The sequence below is a fragment of the Ovis canadensis genome, chromosome 4, assembly GCF_042477335.2.
Source record: "Ovis canadensis isolate MfBH-ARS-UI-01 breed Bighorn chromosome 4, ARS-UI_OviCan_v2, whole genome shotgun sequence".
Lineage (NCBI taxonomy): Eukaryota > Metazoa > Chordata > Mammalia > Artiodactyla > Bovidae > Ovis > Ovis canadensis.
The window spans coordinates 60,334,084-60,354,727 of record NC_091248.1 but is presented as its reverse complement, the minus strand read 5'-3'; the positions used below and the strand labels follow the sequence as shown (position 1 = coordinate 60,354,727).

Below are 20,644 nucleotides of genomic sequence, written 5' to 3'. Positions count from 1 at the left end.
ATCTGATACAATGTTCTAGTTATGTATGTATACATATTTATTATTTATAAAAATATATAAGCACCTTTTTAACATTTGACGATGGAAAAAAGCTTTTACATGTACATGTAGCCTTGCACCAAAGAAAACATGTAATAAGATATGATATGGGTTATATAGGGCCCATTATTTTTTGCAAATATTTGCTTAAAATCTCACAGTTATAAAAATTCATTTGATATTCACATTACTTATTTTCCAACATCTCTTCAATTCTCACACTACATAAAAGCAAAGAAAAAAGTTTCAAAATTCTCATTTAAAATCATTTTCTTGTAAGTTTGGCTTGGCAGAGTGAAAATTCTTGTAAGTGAAATATGTTGTTTGAAAATGAAAACCACCTTTCCTGAGGGTACACATTCTTCTCTGCATCTGGGGGAATAAATGCTCTAGCAGAGGAAAATCCCCCTTCAGGGCCATTCCATAACTCTGAACTTAGGATGGATTAGCATCTCTAAGAGGCAAGACCTTACTTTGTCATATGCCCTGCTACTACTGCTGCTGCTAAGTCACGTCAGTCGTGTCCAATTCTGTGCGACCCCATAGACGGTAGCCCACCAGGCTCCTCTGTCCCTGGGATTCTCCAGGCAAGAATACTGGAGTGGGTTGCCATTTCCTTCTCCAACGCATGAAAGTGAAAAGTGAAAGTGAAGTCGCTCAATCGTGCCCAACTCTTTGCGACCCCATGGACTGTAGCCCACCAGGCTCCTCCATCCATGGGATTTTCCAGGCAAGAGTGGAGTGGGGTGCCATTGCCTTGTCCTGTCATATGCTCAGCACCAGCCAAATGGTGAAACCTGGTGACTGTTCTGAACTTGAGTAAATCCTGACCTTGTCTCTTCAGAGTTCCACCATCAGAGCTCAGCACATGCTGGGCCACACAGCTGAGCAGGCCTGCTTATCCAAGAAGAGCACATCTACAATGATGCCCAAAATTATGAAAGGAAAGTTTGGAAGACATACCCTCTTCTGTGCCGACTGCTCCTACAGGCATGTAAGGAAATCCAATGTGGAACAGGTGTCCTCAGTCTTAAAAAAGAAAGTCTAACCTTTTGATTCTTACATTAAACCTCTATTTTTCATAACATGATATTTTTTCATGAGAAACTAAAAGGTAAGGGGAAATTTGCTGGATCCTAATACATAATTGATTATATCCCAGCACTGTAATAAAGATCATTACCTATGCATCAGAAAAACCCTTGATTTAGGAATAAGCTCATCATAAATTAGGCCATCAGAAAGTTCTGGAAGAATTCCTTTAGTGCAGTTACTGCTGGCATCTCAAATCCATGAGAAAAATGAGTATCATGGCTTTCAAAGTATATGGTATTATTTACTTCTCAACTTGGCATGTGGGATATTTTAAGTAACTTCCTTTTTTTTCCATTCTTCATGCCATTAATCATTCATTTTTTAATTCATTAACTCAACAAAAATGAACACTTATTATGTGCTATGCATATACATACTACTGTATGACAAGATACAGCAGTAATAATAACAGCAACCTTACCCATTGGTTCAGCTGGTAAAGAAACTGCCTGCAATGAGGGAGATGTGGGTTTGATCCCTGGGTTGGGAAGATCCCCTGGAGAAGGGAAAGGCTACCCACTCCAGTATACTGGCCTAGAGAATTCCATGGACTACAGTCTATGGGGTTGCAAGGAGTCGGACACAGCTGAGCGACTTTCACTTTCACTATATACTAAACACTGTTCTCCTATACACCTTGGCTTATTTAATCCTTGCAGCAATCTCCTGAGGTAAGTACAATTATATGCTCACGTTGCAGATGAGCAACTGAAGTACGGAAAGATTAATTAACTCCACCTTTACCAGAGCAAGGGTTCACATCCACCTTTTTTTACTCCAGTGTCCATGATCTTGACCACTATGATATATGAGAAAAGGACATGGGTTTGTAGAACTTTCAATGTACTGCAGACATTAAACAAATGAACACATTTGTAATCCCAAATGCTGATAAGATATATAAGAAAAGAGCACAGTGCCTTGAGATAGGATGGTATAACAATGCCAAGGCTCTTCCTGCTGCCTAAGAAGTATGATAATTACCTATGGTGATTCTCAACTCACCAACATGGCAAAGGTATAAAACTGAAGAACGCAAGCTGATTAAAAAGAGCTGGGGAAAACTAAGGCTGGGAAGCTGGGGAAGGTAAGTAAGCAATTCAGTCTTCAATTCTTACCATACTTGCCATACAATCAAGGCTCACTATATTGGAGGCCCTTCTTTTTGGTACAACTCAGAATGACTAGCGACAGGGATCTAGTGAATGCAAACCCCCCCCTTCCCATCTTACCCCTCCCAAATACCGAAATCCAATCAGGATTAGGTGCTCCTTCTTCCCAGGTGAAACCGAGACCCTCCTCATCTGCTATATTCCACCAAAGTTTATGGTAGATGTCTAAAAAATTCAAATTCTGCTTCAATGCTTTAGCTTATTTAAAAAAAAAAAAGATGGAGAAGAAAGGAAATAGCAACCTACTCCAGTATTCTTGCCTGTAAAATTCCATGGACAGAAGAGCCTGAGGGCAGGCTATAGTCCATGGGGTCACACATGCAGGAGAGGGGGTGGAGGGAGATGGGTTGGGAGCAATAAACAGAGGAAGAACTAAAAAGGAAAAGAAAAAGAAAGATCTCATTGGCTTGTAATTGGTAAAACTAGCATTTCTGAAAATAAGATAATGGCTTATAGTCAACAAAACAAAAAAATCTCCACCTTTACGAGACTTGGCTATTAACAGACTTGGAAACAGAGACTGAAATACTGATTTGAAAACAAAAACATGAAATCAGAGAATCACGCTCCCAGGAAGACAAAATCCCCTTTCCATTCAGATTTTTTTTTTAAAGATCTGGACTTTATTGCCCTACTTGCCAATTACAGATCTACCTCTTTTTATTAGTAGAGAAATCAAACAAAATAGAAACATCTCTCTCCTCAAGAAATTATTTCCTTGTGGATTTGGGAAATTTTACATCTCTAATTGTTATTATTTATTTTACACACTATTTTTATGTCTTCACTCTTTATGTTAGGCATGGTCCCTACATATAGGATTACATCTTGAAGAAGTGTGACATATTAGCTCCTAAGTCTGTAGTTTCATTCCACTGAGGTTAATGATGATTCAGAGGGAAGAGGAAGAGGGAGAGGGCAGGTGTTCATAATAGCACCGTTAATTATGGTCATTTTGCACATCTAGGTAGAAAGCAACATCATTTTCAGGCCCAATAAATTAAGTTCGTTTTCTAGTTCATTGTTCAGAATCATAAAAGAATAATTCTTGATGCTATATTGCCACAAGAAAGTCTTCTGCTTTCATCTTAGTGTACTATTTAATATGGGATTTTATAGTCTACCAGGCTCTGATTTATGAGGTTACTATATTAAAATGCTTAGATAACTAAATACACAACTTACTAATTTGACTTCCAATGAAGGTTAAACAGTCTCTGATAAGCAAATGGCACATTAAGTCTCATCTTTAATAGTTAACAAATTACACTTGAGAGACCTAGGTAAATTATAAGAATTTATTCTTAATATTAAAAAGAAATAGTCTAAAGGTTAGAAACTAAACTTTGACAGTAATTTACAGTTATGTCAAATATATTGTTAGTATTGAGACTTTTGTAAAAAATCTGAAAAGCACATTAAATGTGACTTTCTTCAGAAATACCTTCTTTATCCCATCTTTTAAAAAATCTGTGAATACAACTAACTTTAACTCTTAATATAATTGAGTCATAATCAATTCTTTAATTAACATACTTCATTAATAAATAAAATTATGTCCTTTGGTGGTTTACCTAGAAATAAAATACCATATAAATGGCAAATAAGTGCCAAGAATTTAAGGATCTGAACTTTTATGAAAATGAAGTAAACATCCTTGTAGCTTCATCAGTACAAGTTATCATCACATTTTACACTGATGTATGGGAAACAGGATAGCATACTAATGTCAAATTTCTGAAAACATGACATCATATTTCACTACTGAAGAATAAATGATTTTTTTGGTACTGTCTTCCAGGAAGAGAAAAGAAAAAAAATCGTAATAGTTGCAATTTGTATTAACTTCAAAGCTGGGAATTCTTTCCCAAAGATAGTTTACTTTCTCTCCTTTTTAAAACAACAATGTCAGTTTAGACACAAAATCTCATAAAAGTAAAACACCTTGTAATATGTTGAGCAATCACCCACAATCACTTTCAGACCTTTGAAAAAACAATTTAATTTGAATCACCAGTCTAAATAGGTCATTTAACTCAGAAAAATTAAAATTAGAAAAAGAATTGACCCTGTATAGCTAAAGCATCTGCATCCTCAATGTCCTGCTGTCTTCAAAGTCAAACCAGAGCTAAGTGTCAAGAACAACAATAATATATTAATTTATTCCAAATCTCAAAGTTAGTCTGCTCTTGAGATGGCCATAAAAGACAACATTATATAGAAAAATCATGAGGAGGGATGCTTGAAGAAGTTGAGAGTGGAAGTACAGAAGGAAAAGCGGAAAACTGTATTTAAGAAGAATAATGGTATACACGTATATGCAGGGGACGGGTCCCTACTAGCAAGATCCCCTTTCTCATGCATATGTTCACAGTATATGGCAAATGGAAATCAGCTGCAGCACAATTAACACAAAGCAAGTAACTGCCAAACAACTTTATTCTCCCACAAGCTTCTCCTTATAGTTCACTAGCAGCATAAGATCATGAACCTTAATGCTCTTGTCTGGCACCCTTCAGAACTTAATCAGCCTGTAACATTCTGGTAAACAGGGATCAAAGCCCTACTCCCTAGAAAACCTTCCCAGGCATAGGAAAAACTACAAAAGCTTAAAGGTAATACCTTTAAAGAAGGAGAACAATAAACTAAAACACAAACGAGAATGTGGCTATCTGAGATATCCTCTACTTTTCCAACCAGATCATCCATAACATCAAAAGGACCCCCACCATGTTGCAACAAGAAGGTGTCAAGTGCTGGAGAATAGAGTCTACCTTTAGAAGGCAGGGCATCGAAGGTGGCTAGCAGAAAGGGAATCAGCACCGCTGGAGGCAGAGAAAGGAGTCAGTTTCAGGACTCTCCAGAGCCACCAGGAAATGCACCCTCCTTTTTGGGTTAAAAGTAACTCGGACGCTCAGAAAAAGTACTTTCACATTCTCCAGCTAGCAACAATCTATCATCCATAGGCAAAGAGTGATCAGAGACACCAAAGAAACAAGCTTTCCTCTGTGTCCATCTTCCTAAAGCCACTTCCCCAAAACTGAGATCTTGAGAAATCTTGATTCCCTCAAGATTTCTGTTTAAAGATGGAATGGAAGGACCTTTGCTCTGACAAGGAAGCAAACAGAAGTCCTGACACTGGGGAATTACAAAGGAACATCCTACGGCACAGTTTTCTTAAACGGGTAAATCCCAAAACAGAATTCAGGTTTATTCACCTCCAGACTGATGACAAAAATTTTATAACTTCCTGGGACAGAGAGAAACAAGTTCACTCCAGCCCCCAACCCCAATCACGCTCAGAAAGCAATGACTGAAACAGTCCCAGAGAGGGACTGAGCAGGCTGACCCTCCTTCCACTACAATCGCTCCAAATCCGCTTTTCGCCACGCTGTCAGCCCCTCCTTTAGTTTCTCCGCTCGCGCCTTAAGCGGCCGCTTTCTCTCCCAACCTCGAGTTCTTAGCGGACTCGGCCCAGCAACCGCCCTGCCCCTGACATGTCCCTCTGGGTGGCGTCCCCCGTACTTGGGAGGTTCTCGAAAGCCCCAGTCTAGGCGCTGAGGCTAAGGCTAAGGAACCCTGGGGCTTCCGGCCTCCCAGGGCTCCCGCCAGAGCGGATTAAGTTGCTCGGGCCCCCAGAGGCGCGCACTGCCCGCGTCCCTCCCACTCCCGCCCCTCCCAGGCTCCGGCTCCCCGGGTCCCCCAGCCTCCGCTGAGGTGAGCGCGCACTCACCGGAGGTGAGCTGCATCCAGGCACAGATCTTGTACACCGTAGCCGTGTTGCAGAAGAAGAAGAGGGTAAAGCAAACGATGCAGGCAATGATAAGCATCATGGAGAGGCCGATGAAAAAGGAGGCGGCTTTGAAGGCGCCCGAGGGCAGCGTGGAGAAGTCCGTGAAGCTGCCCCTGCAGGTCAGCTCCCGGGAGAAGCCGTTGCCGATGCAGTAGTGGAAGAGCCCGAAATAGCCAGCTTGCGGGGTGTCCACGCCGTCGCCGATCCAGTAGGGCTGGATGAAGCACACCACGTTGACGATGGCAAAGCAGATGGTGAAGATGGCCCACAGCACGCCGATGGCCCGCGAGTTCCGTACATAGTTGGTGTGGTACAGCTTGGCAGCCTCCTGAGCCGGGAGCATCGCGGCGGCGGCGGCAGCGGCGGCGGCTCCGGGCATTCTCCCCCTCCTCCTCCTCCTCCTCCTCGTCCTCCGCCTCCCCCCGCCCGCCTCTCCGCGCTCAGGAGACACACTCACCGAGCCGGGCGAGCTGCAACTCCCCTGCCTCCTCCTCAGCCCAGTAGCGCCAGTTTCAGAGTCTGCATCCTCGCTCCCGGAAGGAGGGCGGGGGAGCGCCGAGCACCCCTCCGGCTCGCCTGGCACACCCTCCCGGCCCCCCTCCCTCCCTCCCTCCTGGCCGGGGCTCCAGCCCTCCTCACCGCCCTCCGCCCCTCTTCCCGCCGCCGCCGATGCAGCTGCAGCAGCCTAAGGCGGCAAATCCAGCGCGCGGCGTCGCGGCTCGAGAGCTCGGGCGCCCCTCCAGCCTTCGGCCCCCCCGGCGACCCTGGGACGCCCCTCGAGTGCCGGGCGTGGGTCAGGGAAGCTGGCCTTGAGTTGCGGATGCGGTAACCTTGGAAGGGGGTGGGAGCACCCATAGGGATCCCCAAGGCGATCCCAGGATCCCAGGTGGGGTTAGGGGCCGGGCGCTGAAGACTGATTCTGGAAGCCTTTCAAGCACCGCACAGCAACGTGCTTCGACCTCTGCATCTTTGCAGGCGTACGAGGGGCAACGCGGCAGGTGAAAGGGAGAGAGGCCGAAGGAAAAAGAGACGTGCTGCCCCAAGAGAATCCCTGGTGACAACCACAGAAAGACTGCTAACTCCTCGACGGGGTGGACACAAGTTGGGCAGGAGCCTGGCAGACAATAACGTAAAAGACACACCTCACGAGTAGTCTCATACCAGCTAAGCTGGACTTATTTCTTCTTGGCATTCCCATTCCCTCCGCCCGCATTGGGTCAGACAAACCGACGCTTATACTTTCCTTTAAGTAAGGTCGCTTCCCCCATAAATTATGCCATAAATGGGGCCTGTGGGGCATAGAAGTGACTCTGTCACCGAAATGTATAGTTTTTCTCAAAACATTGCTTATTTTGGCCAGTGTTCTATTTCTTGTACAAATATTCATTGGCAGATATTTTGTACCCAGGCACTAGGCTGAATGCTAAGGATACAAAGCCACAGCAGATGGTTGTCTTCTTTCCCTGCCCAGGTATTTCTTCCTCCCCCACAACTAATCAGAGAGTTGTTTTCAGAGTAATTTCCTCTGAATTATCTATATATAATCCCTTACATTTTCATGTGGCATTACTGTTATACACCCCTACTTGGTGCTGTTTCCTTAGCTTAATGTTTTTCCTTTCCAGACTCTACTACTCTCTTAACAGTCCCTGCCTTTTAAACTCCTTTATTTCCATTTGTTACTTTTTTGGTTCCTTCTGACTATGAGATGAAACCCGTGACCCCTACACAAAACAATGAAACCAGAATGTTCAGTAGCAGCCTCAGACATGGGTAACAAATCATTTTGAACCCTATGATCACTGAATTCTCTGAGCAGAAAGGAGGGAATTCTGTTAGAATTTGACCCTTAAATCTACACTTAATTCCACACCTTATTATAACCCCAAAACATATGTAAGCTCCTTGACACTGTCTTGCCATTATGTCCAATCTGCCCAGCTTCTTAGAACAGTGAAAGACGTGAGATGCCAGGTGGAAAGTGAGGTTAGCAGGAAGAGGTAAGAACACTTACTGATACAGTGGTTCAGTTTGGAGGGGTGGCTGTTCAGCAAGCAAGAAGGAAAGCTCCAAACCATATTCAGCTACAAAGATAGCAGTTATGTGGAAGACAGGTCATACCCTAAGTGGTGAAGAGCAACCATGCCCCTCATCTATTAACCTGAAGATTTGAGATTTTATGGGGAGAGAAAGGGGAGTTTGTGGAAATAAGGATATGGGACACAAACGCTAATGAAGGGATTGAAACTGATTTAAAAGTGTGAGTATTGAGTATTGGAATTTTGGACTTCCCTGGTGGCTCAGATAGTAAAGAACCTGCCTGCCAATGCAGGAAACGTGAGAGATGTGAGTTTAACCCCTGGGTTGGGAAGATCCCCTGGAGGAGGGCATGGCATCCCAGTCCAGTATTCTTACCTGGAGAACCCCATGGACAGAGGAGCCTGGCAAGCTACAGTCCATAGATTCACAAAGAGTCAGACACGACTAAAGTGACTTAGCACGCACACAGGCAAGAGCTTCTTACAAGTATGCTTGCAGACTCTCAGAAGGTCTTTTAAAAATCAGAAGGATTGGGGTGCAGGGTCGGGGTGTGCGGAGGAAGGAGGATGACCTAAATGTGAGCCAACCCAATATAACACTTGCAAGTCTCTAAAAATAAAATTATATGTGATGATATATCATCAGTGCATTGGTGACAATGGAGGGTCAGAACGTCTGTTAGGTTTCATTTGTTTTAACTTCCCTGAAATTGCTGTTAAATCAGAAAAGCAGAAGAATTTTAACATGGAAGGATGAAGAGGAAAGGTGAGGGTAATCGGATTTATGGGCATCCATCTGGCAGGCCACGTGTCCTAGGGGCAGTGATAGCTATATAGGAAGAACTATGGTAATTTCTAGTGACTCTTTCAAGCCTTCAAATCCCCCCCATACCTGCTTGTATAAAGTGGTCTTTCTTTAAAATCAATGCCTAAAAGAGATCTTACTGTTCCCCTGGGGTAGTTGAGATGGAAGGTTGCTGAGAGGGGAAAGGCTGAGAATCAAAAAGCCTGGTTTAGATCTCAGTGCTTAAATTGCCTTTACAGGACCAAGAAAAGACTGGCGAGTGACTCAGATTCAAATGTTGTGATTCAAAGAGCTTTTCTATTTGAGTCATGCTGAAGAAGAGCCTTATTCTTATTCCCGTTTTGGAAATGCCTCTGTGTTCAAGCTCAGAATCACTATGACAAGGGGCATACTCAAGGTGTTCCCTCTTATCAGTAGCATCTAGGGACAGACCAGTGTTTGTGTATTGTGACCTAAAGTGATCCCTTCCCCCTGAGAATCTGAGCTGTTGCTCCTTGAGGTGAGGGGTCAATCACAGATGTATTGAACACTTCCAGTGGTCTTTCTCCTCACTTTTATCCTTCCCTGAAAATTTCCAAGATGAAGAAGCATCTCCCAAGACTACTGGAAATAGGGATGATCTGTAGACTTTTCAGTTACCATCAGTGAATGCAGATTGTCCATCTACATCTTTCCAAATCCACCCCCTCCCCTGTTGCCCATCTCCAAGCTCACCCTTGGCAACCAGAAATCCCAGAGGTGAGGCTGTCCTTATCTTTAATCTATCCCTATCTGTCCTATAGGCTATCCCTATCTTTACTCTAAAGCTTTAGTCTCAAACAATGCAGACTTTAGAAGTTCAGACGGTCAAGCATCTGGACAACTAATTACATTCATCAAATGTTGTATGACCAAGGAAGTTGTCTTGGGGAGGAAGAAATAATACTAGCCTGGTTCATGCTAAGAAGTTACTATTGATAGAAAAGTATTTTGAAACTAAAGTGTGATTCATACGTGCTAATAACTAGAAGTCAGTGTCATTGACAGCATCAAATTAGAAACACTGAATACTCAAGTCTCAAACTTCACTGTTTTAAAACGTTTTTCTCTTACTGCCACAAAGGGTCAGTAGTGAGATCCAGTTATTCCCCAAACTGTTTTAATGTTAGGCCTATAAAAGAAAAACAACTGAAGAATAGTTGGACTATATAACACTACTAAAAAGATTCCTGGTGAGTTAAAGGACTGACTGTTTTGATCCCAGACTAGTCTGTGATGACTTAGGAGAGTGTAAAAGCTTTGCAGGGCAAGGAACTTGGGATCCAGACCTAGTACCATCTTCACCTAATAAGTGATCAAGGCTCTTGGGGTTCTTTTCCTCATTTCAATGATTACAGTGAGGAAGAGGGGACATAAGAGGAATTCTAAGGCCCCTTCTGCAGTAAAATTCTATTTTGTTCTACAAAGACTATTTCTGGATGACTTTGCAAAATAGATAAAATGCAGAACTTGGGGAAAAATGGGGTGAGACCTAACAAGAGATACCAGACTCTGACAATGCAGACATTTTATTTAAAATTGAAAATCCTTTCTGAAATCCAATTGTTATATTAATAATTTTTCAGGCAATGGGTACTTAGTATTTTCAAGTGAGTCATTGCTATGACCTTGGGAAATGCAGAAAAAGATGATTTCTAAAAATTGTTACTTAATCAGTAACTAGGACTATTACCAAGGCAAATATCAGAACCCACTCCAGAACATGAAGATTCTAGAAATAAAGCTCTTTTCACTCACCAAGGATTTCCCTCTGCTCCTCTCCCATCTTTTTCTCCTTTCTTTTTTCTTTCTTACTTTTTTTTAGGGCTTTTCAGAAATTGTGAGACATCTCTTAGTTAAGCAGTCACTAGGTTAGCAGTGGCAATCAGATGGATGGAGTGTTTCAACACCCCATACAAATGAAGATCAGATGATCACAGAGCTCCAGTTTCATTGCACCTGTACCCTTGGCAATGACATGTGGAATTCCACATACACAGAGAAGTGGGAAATAGAAATATCAGTCATTCTCTTTCTTAAACTTTTCCTCTAGTTTGATCTGCATTCTGTGTAAAAGTTATCCCTTTTATAAGTACTCTTCACTTTTCCAGAAGCTAGCTAAAACCATAACTTATTTTCTTGTAAGACTAAACATATCCTATGTTAGAAGAACTATCTCTCTGGTAACCCTTTTAGGCCTTGATAATTTAAGAACAATTCTGTCTGAAGGTAAGTAGTAACCTATATTGACTAAAATACTATGGAAACATGACCATCACTTGAAGGGTGATTTTTTAAGTCTGTCATGCAGTGATACTATATTAAAGTTTTAAGTTCAGTATATAGGTTCATTTCTCTTTCAATCTAGTGCTGATTCATCTCCCTGATCTTTTAAAAAAATAAATTCTATCTGCTATTCACTCTGACCCTACTTCATGGAGTTTCCCATTCAATATGTACCTTGATTGAAAATCATTTTCATTTTGAAAATCTATACTTACATTTTTAGTATTGGGCTCATATTTGAAACCATTACTTGAATTCTCTGCTAAAGGCATATTTATCCACAAAACTTGTCTCTCCTACTTGGCAATCACTTGAGTCTCTCAAATCTCAGGTTTGGCCTTGGTGAGGATCTTCCCCAAGATACATGGGTCTTATACTCCCAAACACCCTCTAAATGTGAAGAAAAAAACCCACCCAGATGCTTTCTTTTACTGCTGCAGAGACACAAAAATATTGATTTTTATAATTTAGTGCTTTCATTGAAGGGTCACATTTTCTTGATGATATAGTCAGGTTTTGCTAGAGAAGCAACCCAAACTCTCAGTTGCTTAAAACAACAAGCATTTAGACCAAGCAGCAGACCTGAGTGCAAGTCTGCTTCTATTCTTATTCTGAGATCCAAGCTGAAGAAGCAGCTCCTCTCTGGGACATGCTGGCAGAAGTATAAGAGGCAGAGGCAAATATAAAACTGTCTAAAACTTCTGCTCATATATAGCATGCAGCATGTCAACTCATATCCCATTGGCCAAAGCATATCATAAGAAAAATCTGAGAGTCAATGTGCTAGGGATAATAATCCTCCACAAAAACAAGATCAAGAGCTGAATGTGGCTCAGATCATGAACTCCTTATTGCCAAATTCAGACTCAAATTGAAGAAAGTAGGGAAAACCACTAGACCATTCAGGTATGACCTAAATCAAATCCCTTATGATTATACAGTGGAAGTGAGAAATAGATTTAAGGGACTAGATCTGATAGAGTGCCTGATGAACTATGGACGGAGGTTCGTGACATTGCATAGGAGACAGGGATCAAGACCATCTCCGTGGAAAAGAAATGCAAAAAACCAAAATGGCTGTGAAAAGAACAGAAGTGAAAAGCAAAGGAGAAAAGGAAAGATATAAGCATCTGAATGCAGAGTTCCAAAGAAGCAAGACGAGATAAGAAAGCCTTCCTCAGCGATCAATGCAAACAAATAGAGGAAAACAATAGAATGGGAAAGACTAGAGATCTCTTCAAGAAAATCAGAGATACCAAGGGAACAGTTCATGCAAAGATGGGCTCGATAAAGGACAGAAATGGTATGGACCTAACAGAAGCAGAAGATATTAAGAAGAGGTGGCAAGAATACACAGAAGAACTGTACAAAAAAGATCTTCACGACTCAGATAATCACGATGGTGTGATCACTCACCTAGAGCCAGACATCCTGGAATGGGAAGTCAAGTGGGCCTTAGAAAGCATCAGTACAAACAAAGCTAGTGCAGGTGATGGAATTCCAGTGGAGCTGTTTCAAATCCTGAAAGATGATGCTGTGAAAGTGCTGCACTCAATATGCCAGCAAATTTGGAAAACTCAGCAGTGGCCACAGGACTGGATAAGGTCAGTTTTCATTCCAATCCCAAAGAAAGGCAATGCCAAGAATGCTCAAACTACTGCATAATTGCACTCATCTCACACGCTAGTAAAGTAATGCTCAAAATTCTCCAAGCCAGTCTTCAGCAATACGTGAACCATGAAATTCCAGATGTTCAAGCTGGTTTTAGAAAAGGCAGAGGAACCAGAGATCAAATTGCCAACATCCTCTGGATCATCGAAAAAGCAAGAGAGTTCCAGAAAAACATCTATTTCTGCTTTATTGACTATGCCAAAGACTTTGACTGTGTGGATCAGAACAAACTGTGGAAAATTCTGAAAGAGATGGGAATATCAGACCACCTGAACTGCCTCTTGAGAAACCTATATGCAGGTCAGGAAGCAACAGTTAGAACTGGACATGGAACAGCAGACTGGATCCTAATAGGAAAAGGAGTACTTGGGTCAAGGCTATATATTGTCACCCTGCTTATTTAACTTATATGCAGAGTACATCAGGAGAAACGCTGGGCTGGAATAAGCACAAGCTGGAATCAAGATTGCCGGGAGAAATATCAGTTACCTCAGATATGCAGATGACTCCACCCTTATGGGCAGAAAGTGAAGAGGAACTAAAAAGCCTCTTGATGAAAGTGAAAGTGGAGAGTGAAAAAGTTGGCTTAAAGCTCAACATTCAGAAAATGAAGATCATGGCATCTGGTCCCATCACTTCATGGGAAATAGATGGGGAAACAATGGAAACACTGTCAGATTTTATTTTGGGGGCTCCAAAATCACTGCAGATGGGGACTGCAGCCATGAAATTAAAAGATGCTTACTCCTTGGAAGGAAAGTTATGACCACCTAGATAGCATATTCAAAAGCAGAGACATTTCTTTGCCGACTAAGGTCTGTCTAGTCAAGGCTATGATTTTTCCAGTGGTCATGTATGGATGTGAGATTCGGACTGTGAAGAAAGCTGAGTGCTGAAGAATTGATGCTTTTGAACTGTGATGTTGGAGAAGACTCTTGAGAGTCCCTTGGACTGCAAGGAGATCCAACCAGTCCATTCTAAAGGAGATCAGTCCTGGGTGTTCTTTGGAAGGAATGATGCTGAAGCTGAAACTCCAGTACTTTGGCCACCTCATGTGAAGAGTTGACTCATTGGAAAAGACTCTGATGCTGGGAGGGATTAGGGGCAGGAGGAGAAGAGGATGACAGAGGATAAGATGGCTGGATGGCATCACTGACTCAATGGATGTGAGTTTGAGTGAACTCCGGGAGTTGGTGATGGACAGGGAGGCCTGGCATGCTGCAATTCATGGGGTTGCAAAGAGTCGGACACGACTGAGCGACTGAACTGAACTACAAGAAATAAATGGGTGAAAAATCAAGAACTTTAATCAAATCCATCATATCCATCCTCTGATAAAATATTAATACCAACTTACTTTTCAAACAGATTTGGTTCCTAGAAAAATTTTATATGCATATATGATTTTTAAGACCATCAGTCCCTCTGTTCAGTTGCACAGTTATGTCCAACTCTTTGCAACCCCACGGACTGCAGCACATCAGGCTTCCCTGTCCATCACCAACTCTCAGACCTTGCTCAAATTCATGTCCATTGAGTTGGTGATGCCATCCAACCATCTTATCCTCTGTCATCCCCTTCTCCTCCTATCTTCAATCTTTCCTAGCATCAGAGTCTTTTCTAATAGATCAGTTCTTCACATCAGGTGGCCAAAGTATTTGAGCTTCAGTTTCAGCATCAGTCCTTCCAATGACTATTCAGAACTGATTTCCTTTAGGACTGACTAGTTTGATCTCCTTGCAGTTCAAGGGATTCTCAGGAGTCTTCTCCAACACCACAGTTCAAAAGCATCAGTTCTTCAGCCACAGACTGTTTCATTTTGAATAAACACTTCATTGGAATGAAAATACTCTTTTTTAGTTTATTTTTTATTTTTTTCTGTGCTGTGCAGCTTATGGGGATCTTAGTTCCACAACGTGGGACTGAACTCAGGCCATGGTGATGAAAATGCCAAGTCCTAACCACTGGATCACCAGGGAATTCCTCCACTCATTATTGAATTATCTGCCCTTACTTGCTTTTTCTATGGAATGAATTAATAAACTGAAAAAGTTCCCATGAGAAGCTAAATTCATCATTGGTTTCATCATTTTACAAAATTTAGAAATGCTATATGATTCTCCCTTTTAAAATGTGTATCTTCAGAAATGGCATTTAGTTTCAAAGTAGATTTTACTTCATGAATTCTCATGCACCTACAGTGTTTTCCAAACTTGATTATGCATTCTTTCAAACAAACAAAAAATCCCTAGTGTAACCACAGTAATGACTTACAAGATTATTGTTGTAATGTTACTTAAATGTACAAAGTAAATATTAAAAGCATAAAATTTAATCTTTCAACAAAGAAAGTATAAAACTCAACAAAATTATCAAAACAGCCATTGGAAGGTTTGAAAATGATCAAAAAAGCCAATTCATGAAGAACTGCTGAGATCTGGGTAAGAAAAGTAGAGTCTGTGGTCTTTTTGCCTGGGGTGGCTCCCTTCCTACTTACCTTAGCTCAATGAGCATATTGTTTTAATAGAGCAGGGCTGGCAGTGAACTCCAACAGCTTCTGCCAGAAGGAGAAGACTTCATTTGGAGTAAAGGACAAGAGTCCATGCCAAGCAACATTATCACTGAAGTTAGCTAGTTCAATAAGAAATAAGTATGGAAAGCCCATGTCACTGCCAGCCGGAGGTCCCACTTAGGGCAAGTTGTGGACTGGTCAGAAATTTAATGGGGATACCGTGGAAATGAGACAGCCACAGAAAAGCTAGATAAGCTCTACACACATCTCTGGCCAACTGAGAAATGACATGTACATTTAGAAGAGACAAAAAATGATTTGATAGTAAAAGCTAAGGAAGACTTGAGACATGCTCGAGAAATTAGAGGATTGAAGCCTTACTGGTTTGATGTATTTGATCACCATCTCTACCTGTGGCTCAGCTGGTAAAGAATCCTCCTGCAATGAAGGAGATCAGGGTTCGATCCCTGGGTTGGGAAGATCCCCTGAAGAAGGGAAAGGCTACCCCACTCCAGTATACTGGCCTGGAGAATTCCATGTTCGCAAAGAGTCGGACATGACTGAATGACTTTCGCTTCACTTCACTTCTACCCAAACCATTGCCTGACCACAAAGTTATGCATATCTATAGGAAAACTCTAGGAAGCCAGGCTAAAAAATGTAATAATAATAATAATATCTGAGCAGAGATATCAGGAGCTATGAATCATGAGGGAAACAGGTTCTGCAAGCTAAGTCCAGGCAAATTACTAAAAAAATATATTCTTCAGGAGGAGAAATGAGAATCTTTGTAGCAATGAGAGTTGTTATAATTTATTATTTAAAATGTTCAGTTTTCAACAACAACAAAAAAAGAGACATGCAAAGAAATATTAAAGTCTAACCCTTACTAAGGAAAAAAATCGGTTAATAAAAGGTGACTTTTAAGTAGGCCCAAAGGTTAGCTTTAGCACACAAAAACTTCAAGGCAGCTATTTAAAAAAATTTAACCATATAACTGACAAGAGGTTAAAATCCAAAATATACAGACAGGTCATACAACTCAATTTTAAAAAATGTTAATCAAAACCACAATGAGGTATCATACTGGTCAGAATGACTTTTATCAAAAAGACTACAAATAGTGACTACTAGAGAGGTTGTGTTGAAAAGATAACCCTCCTCCACTGTTGGGAGGAATGTAAATTCCTGTAGCCACTATGGACAACAGTATGGACGTTCCTTAAAAAAAATATATATATATAGAATTACTGTATGATCCTGCAATCTCTCTCTAGGGTATATATCTGGAAAAGATGAAAACTAATCCAAAAAGATATATGCACCCCAGTGTTCATAGCAGCATTATTTATAATGGCCAATATGTGGAAGCAAACTAAACATCCATCAGCAGATGACTGGCTTAAGAAGATGCGGTGTGTGTGTATATATATACAGTGGAATATTACTCATACAAAAGAATGAACTACTATACATGAAATTCATAAGTGACAAGGATTTACCATATAGCACAGGGAACCAGGAAAGTGAAAGTGTTAGTTGCTCAACTGTGTCCAACTCTTTGTGACCCCATGGACTGTAGCCCTCCAGGCTCCTCTGTCTATGGAATTCTCCAGGCAAGAATACTGGAGTGGGGAGCCATTCTCTTCTTCAGGGGATCTTCACGGGGATCAAAACTGGATCTCCCACATTGCAGGAAGATTCTTTACCATCTGAGCCACCAGAGTATAATAATCTATAACAGAAAATAATTATATATATATATATATATATATATCAATACAATATTGTGAATTAATATAGTTCACTAATAACTATATTAATTATATTTAATAATACAATAATGTTTTAAAAACTAATATGATATTATAAATCAACTATAGTTCACTAAAAAATTTTTAAATAAGAAAATAAACCATATTTAGAGACCTAAAAGTATAATAACAATTACATAACAAATAGAGAATATCAGTAGAGAAATAGAAACCACAAAAGAGAACCAAATGGTGATTCTTGAGCTGCAAAGTTCAATAACTGAAATGACAAATTCATTAAACAGGTTCAACAGCAGATATGATATGATACCAGAAAGCATCAGTAAATTTGAATATAAGTCAAGAGAAAATATACAATCTGAAGAACATAGAGAAAAGTGAACAAAGATTGGGAAAAAAATGCATAGCTTCAGAGATCTGTGGTGCAATATCAAGTGTACCAAAGATGTGTAATCAGAATCCCCTATAGGGACAAAAAGCTTACCTGAAGAAACAGTGGCAGAAAACTGTCCACATTTGATGAAAAATATTACAGATCCAGGAAGGTCAATAAATTCCAAGTTGGATAAACACAAAGATTCATATCAAGGCATATCAAAGTTAAACTGCTGAAGCTAAAAAGGAGGAAATATTGAAAACAAGAGAAAAAAAACTTCATAGGAACACTGGAACTATACAATTTATAGCTGATTTCTCATCTGAAAAAATGGAGGCCAATGGCATTGGGATGACATTCAATAGCTGAAAGAAAAAAAAAACAACCCACAACTAAACCAAGAATTCTATATCCAGGAAAACTGTCCTTCAAAACTGAATATCACCCAGCAATTTCAAAAAAGAAACAAATTATTGATACATGGAATAGCCTGGGTAAATCCGCAGTGAATTAAACTGAGTGAAGAAAGCCAATCCCAGAAGATTATATACTTTGTCATTGCATATAACATTGGTAAAATAAAAATTATAGAAGTAGAGAACAAGTTAACAGCTGTTAGGGCTTAAGGAGGGAGTGGATATCCGGGGGAAGTAGGTCCACTGTAAGAAGATAGCTGGGGCTGGAGGGGCTTCTCGTATTGATGGTAACGTTTGGTATCTTGATCTGTATCAATGTTAATATCTTAGTTGTGCTGTAGTATTATAGTTTTGCAAAATGTTACCATTTGGGGGGAAATAAGTGCAGGATACATAGAATATTTCTGCATCATTTCTTATAATTCCATGGGAATCTACAATTATCTCAAAATAAAAAGCTTAGTTTTAAAAATTACATGTAAAGATAAACATTATATTTTTTAAACTTCAGAAAACAAAGTGAATGGACCAAACACTCCAATTAAAAGACAGAGATTGTCACACTGGCAAGAAAACAATCTAAATGTGTGTGAACTGATAATGGATAAACAAAATGTGTTTTATCCATACAACACAATTTATTCAAACACAAACATAGAAAAACTACTAATACATACTTCAGGATGGATGAAGCTTAAAAGCATTACACAAAGAGAAAGATGCAAACAACTCCATTTATAAGAAATTTCCAGAAAAGGAAAATATCTAGAGACAGTAGATTAGTGATAGTCGGCCACTGGAGGTGGGAGAGGGACTGATTCAAAGGGGTACAAGAGAGCTTTGGGGGAAACTTAAATGTTCTAAAATTGGATTATGATGATTATTGCACAACTGTAGACACTTACTTAAAAAGAAATCCGTGAACTGCACACTTAAAATACTTGAATTTTAAAGCATGTAAATTACACTTCTATAAAACTATTTACCAAGTTATGTTTAATTAAGTCTTCATTCTCATACTTCTTTTGAACCTACTCATACAATTATCAATCCAAAAGTCTTTTACAAATTAAATATAATCAAATCACCAAACTAGTAAAATTCAAATTAACATTTCTAGGACACAACTGAGAAACTTAAAGATACCACCTTTTCCTTAAATAAGAAGTCCTCTCACTCTCACTGTGAATATCACCGTGGTTGATCTAGTGCAGGTTTTTAGAGGCTGAAGTGTGCCTTATGGTAAGTCAATTATCTTACCAATTTTCCCCCCAAACTACTGCAAAATTCTCCCTTGCACAGTTGAACTAGAATGTGCTTTGGCTTTACTTGGTGCTTAGACATCATTCACTAGAGTGTAAGCCCCACAGGACTGGAAAAATTTCTTAATTCACTGCTGTGTCCCCAAAGCATAGAACAGTAGTACATGGCATACTGCAGATATCAAAAGAATAAATGAGTGACTTCACACATGAAGACCACTTCTATTATGTGTTATAACTTCACAATATTATTCCAGTTTACTGTATCATTTTCACATGATATTATCATAGTCACTAAATAAGAAATGAACATCTTACTCTAAGAAAATTATTTTCAATGACAAATTATAACTGTAAAAAAAGAAGAGCGAAATTTTGTCCCTGTATTTGAAACTAGTAAGAGTTGTCTACTAGCTGATGGCTCAGTGGTAAAGAATCCCCTGCCAGTGCAGAAGACAGGGGTTTGATCCCTGGGTTGGAAAGATTCCCTGGAGAAAGAAATGGCAATCCATTCCTGTATTCTTGCCTGGGAAATCCATGGACAGAGAAGTCTGGTGGGCTACAGTTCATGGGGTTGCAACAGAGTCGGACATGACCTAGCAACTAAGCAACAATAGCAGTTGTGGGATGAGTGTTATCATTTTGACATCAGGATGTATAGTAGGACTGGACATTCTTACCAACACATTCAAAATTAAACTCTGGTGGACCACTCAGTATCACTGCAGTCATAAATATGATCTAAAACTGATCTAAAACTGTTTGTCATTTCAGTTTTTCAGCCTGCTTCCTCAGTAGACAGTAAGTGTTTTTGATAACTTGAAATAAGATCATGGCATCTGGTCCCATCACTTCATGGGAAATAAATGGGGAAACGAAACAGTGTCAGACTTTATTTGGGGGGGCTCCAAAATCACTGCAGATGGTGACTGCAGCCATGAAATTAAAAGACGCTTACTCCTTGGAAGGAAAGTTATGACCAACCCAAATAGCATATTCAAAAGCAGAGACATTACTTTGCCAACAAAGGTCTGTCTAGTCAAGGCTATGGTTTTTCCATGTATGGATGTGACAGTTGGACTGTGAAGAAAGCTGAGTGCCAAAGAATTGATGCTTTTGAACTGTGGTGTTGGAGAAGACTCTTGAGAGTCTGCAAGGAGATCCAACCAGTCCATCCTAAAGGAGATCAGTCCTGGGTGTTCTTTGGAAGGTCTGATGCTAAAACTGAAACTTCAATACTTTGGCCACCTCATGCGAAGAGTTGACTCATTGGAAAAGACTCTGATGCTGGGAGGGATTGGGGGCAGGAGGAGAAGGGGATGACCGAGGATGAGATGGCTGGATGGCATCACCAACTCAATGGACGTGAGTTTGAGTGAACTCCG

General features: G+C 40.4%; 1 protein-coding gene across 3 annotated transcripts in view; it reads right to left on the bottom strand.

Annotated features, from left to right (window-relative positions):
* Positions 1-6,692, bottom strand: part of LHFPL3 (LHFPL tetraspan subfamily member 3) — a 650,964-nt gene extending 644,272 nt beyond the window's left edge. For 2 of the 3 annotated variants that reach the window (XM_069587895.1, XM_069587893.1), the window contains exon 1: positions 6,040-6,628. In XM_069587895.1, the coding sequence (XP_069443996.1) occupies positions 6,040-6,478 (439 nt within the window). In that variant the 5' untranslated portion in view covers positions 6,479-6,628. Of the gene's footprint in view, positions 1-6,039 lie in introns of all 3 variants that reach the window. The other variant, XM_069587892.1, reaches the window with a different exon arrangement.
* Positions 6,693-20,644: the final 13,952 nt, after the last annotated feature.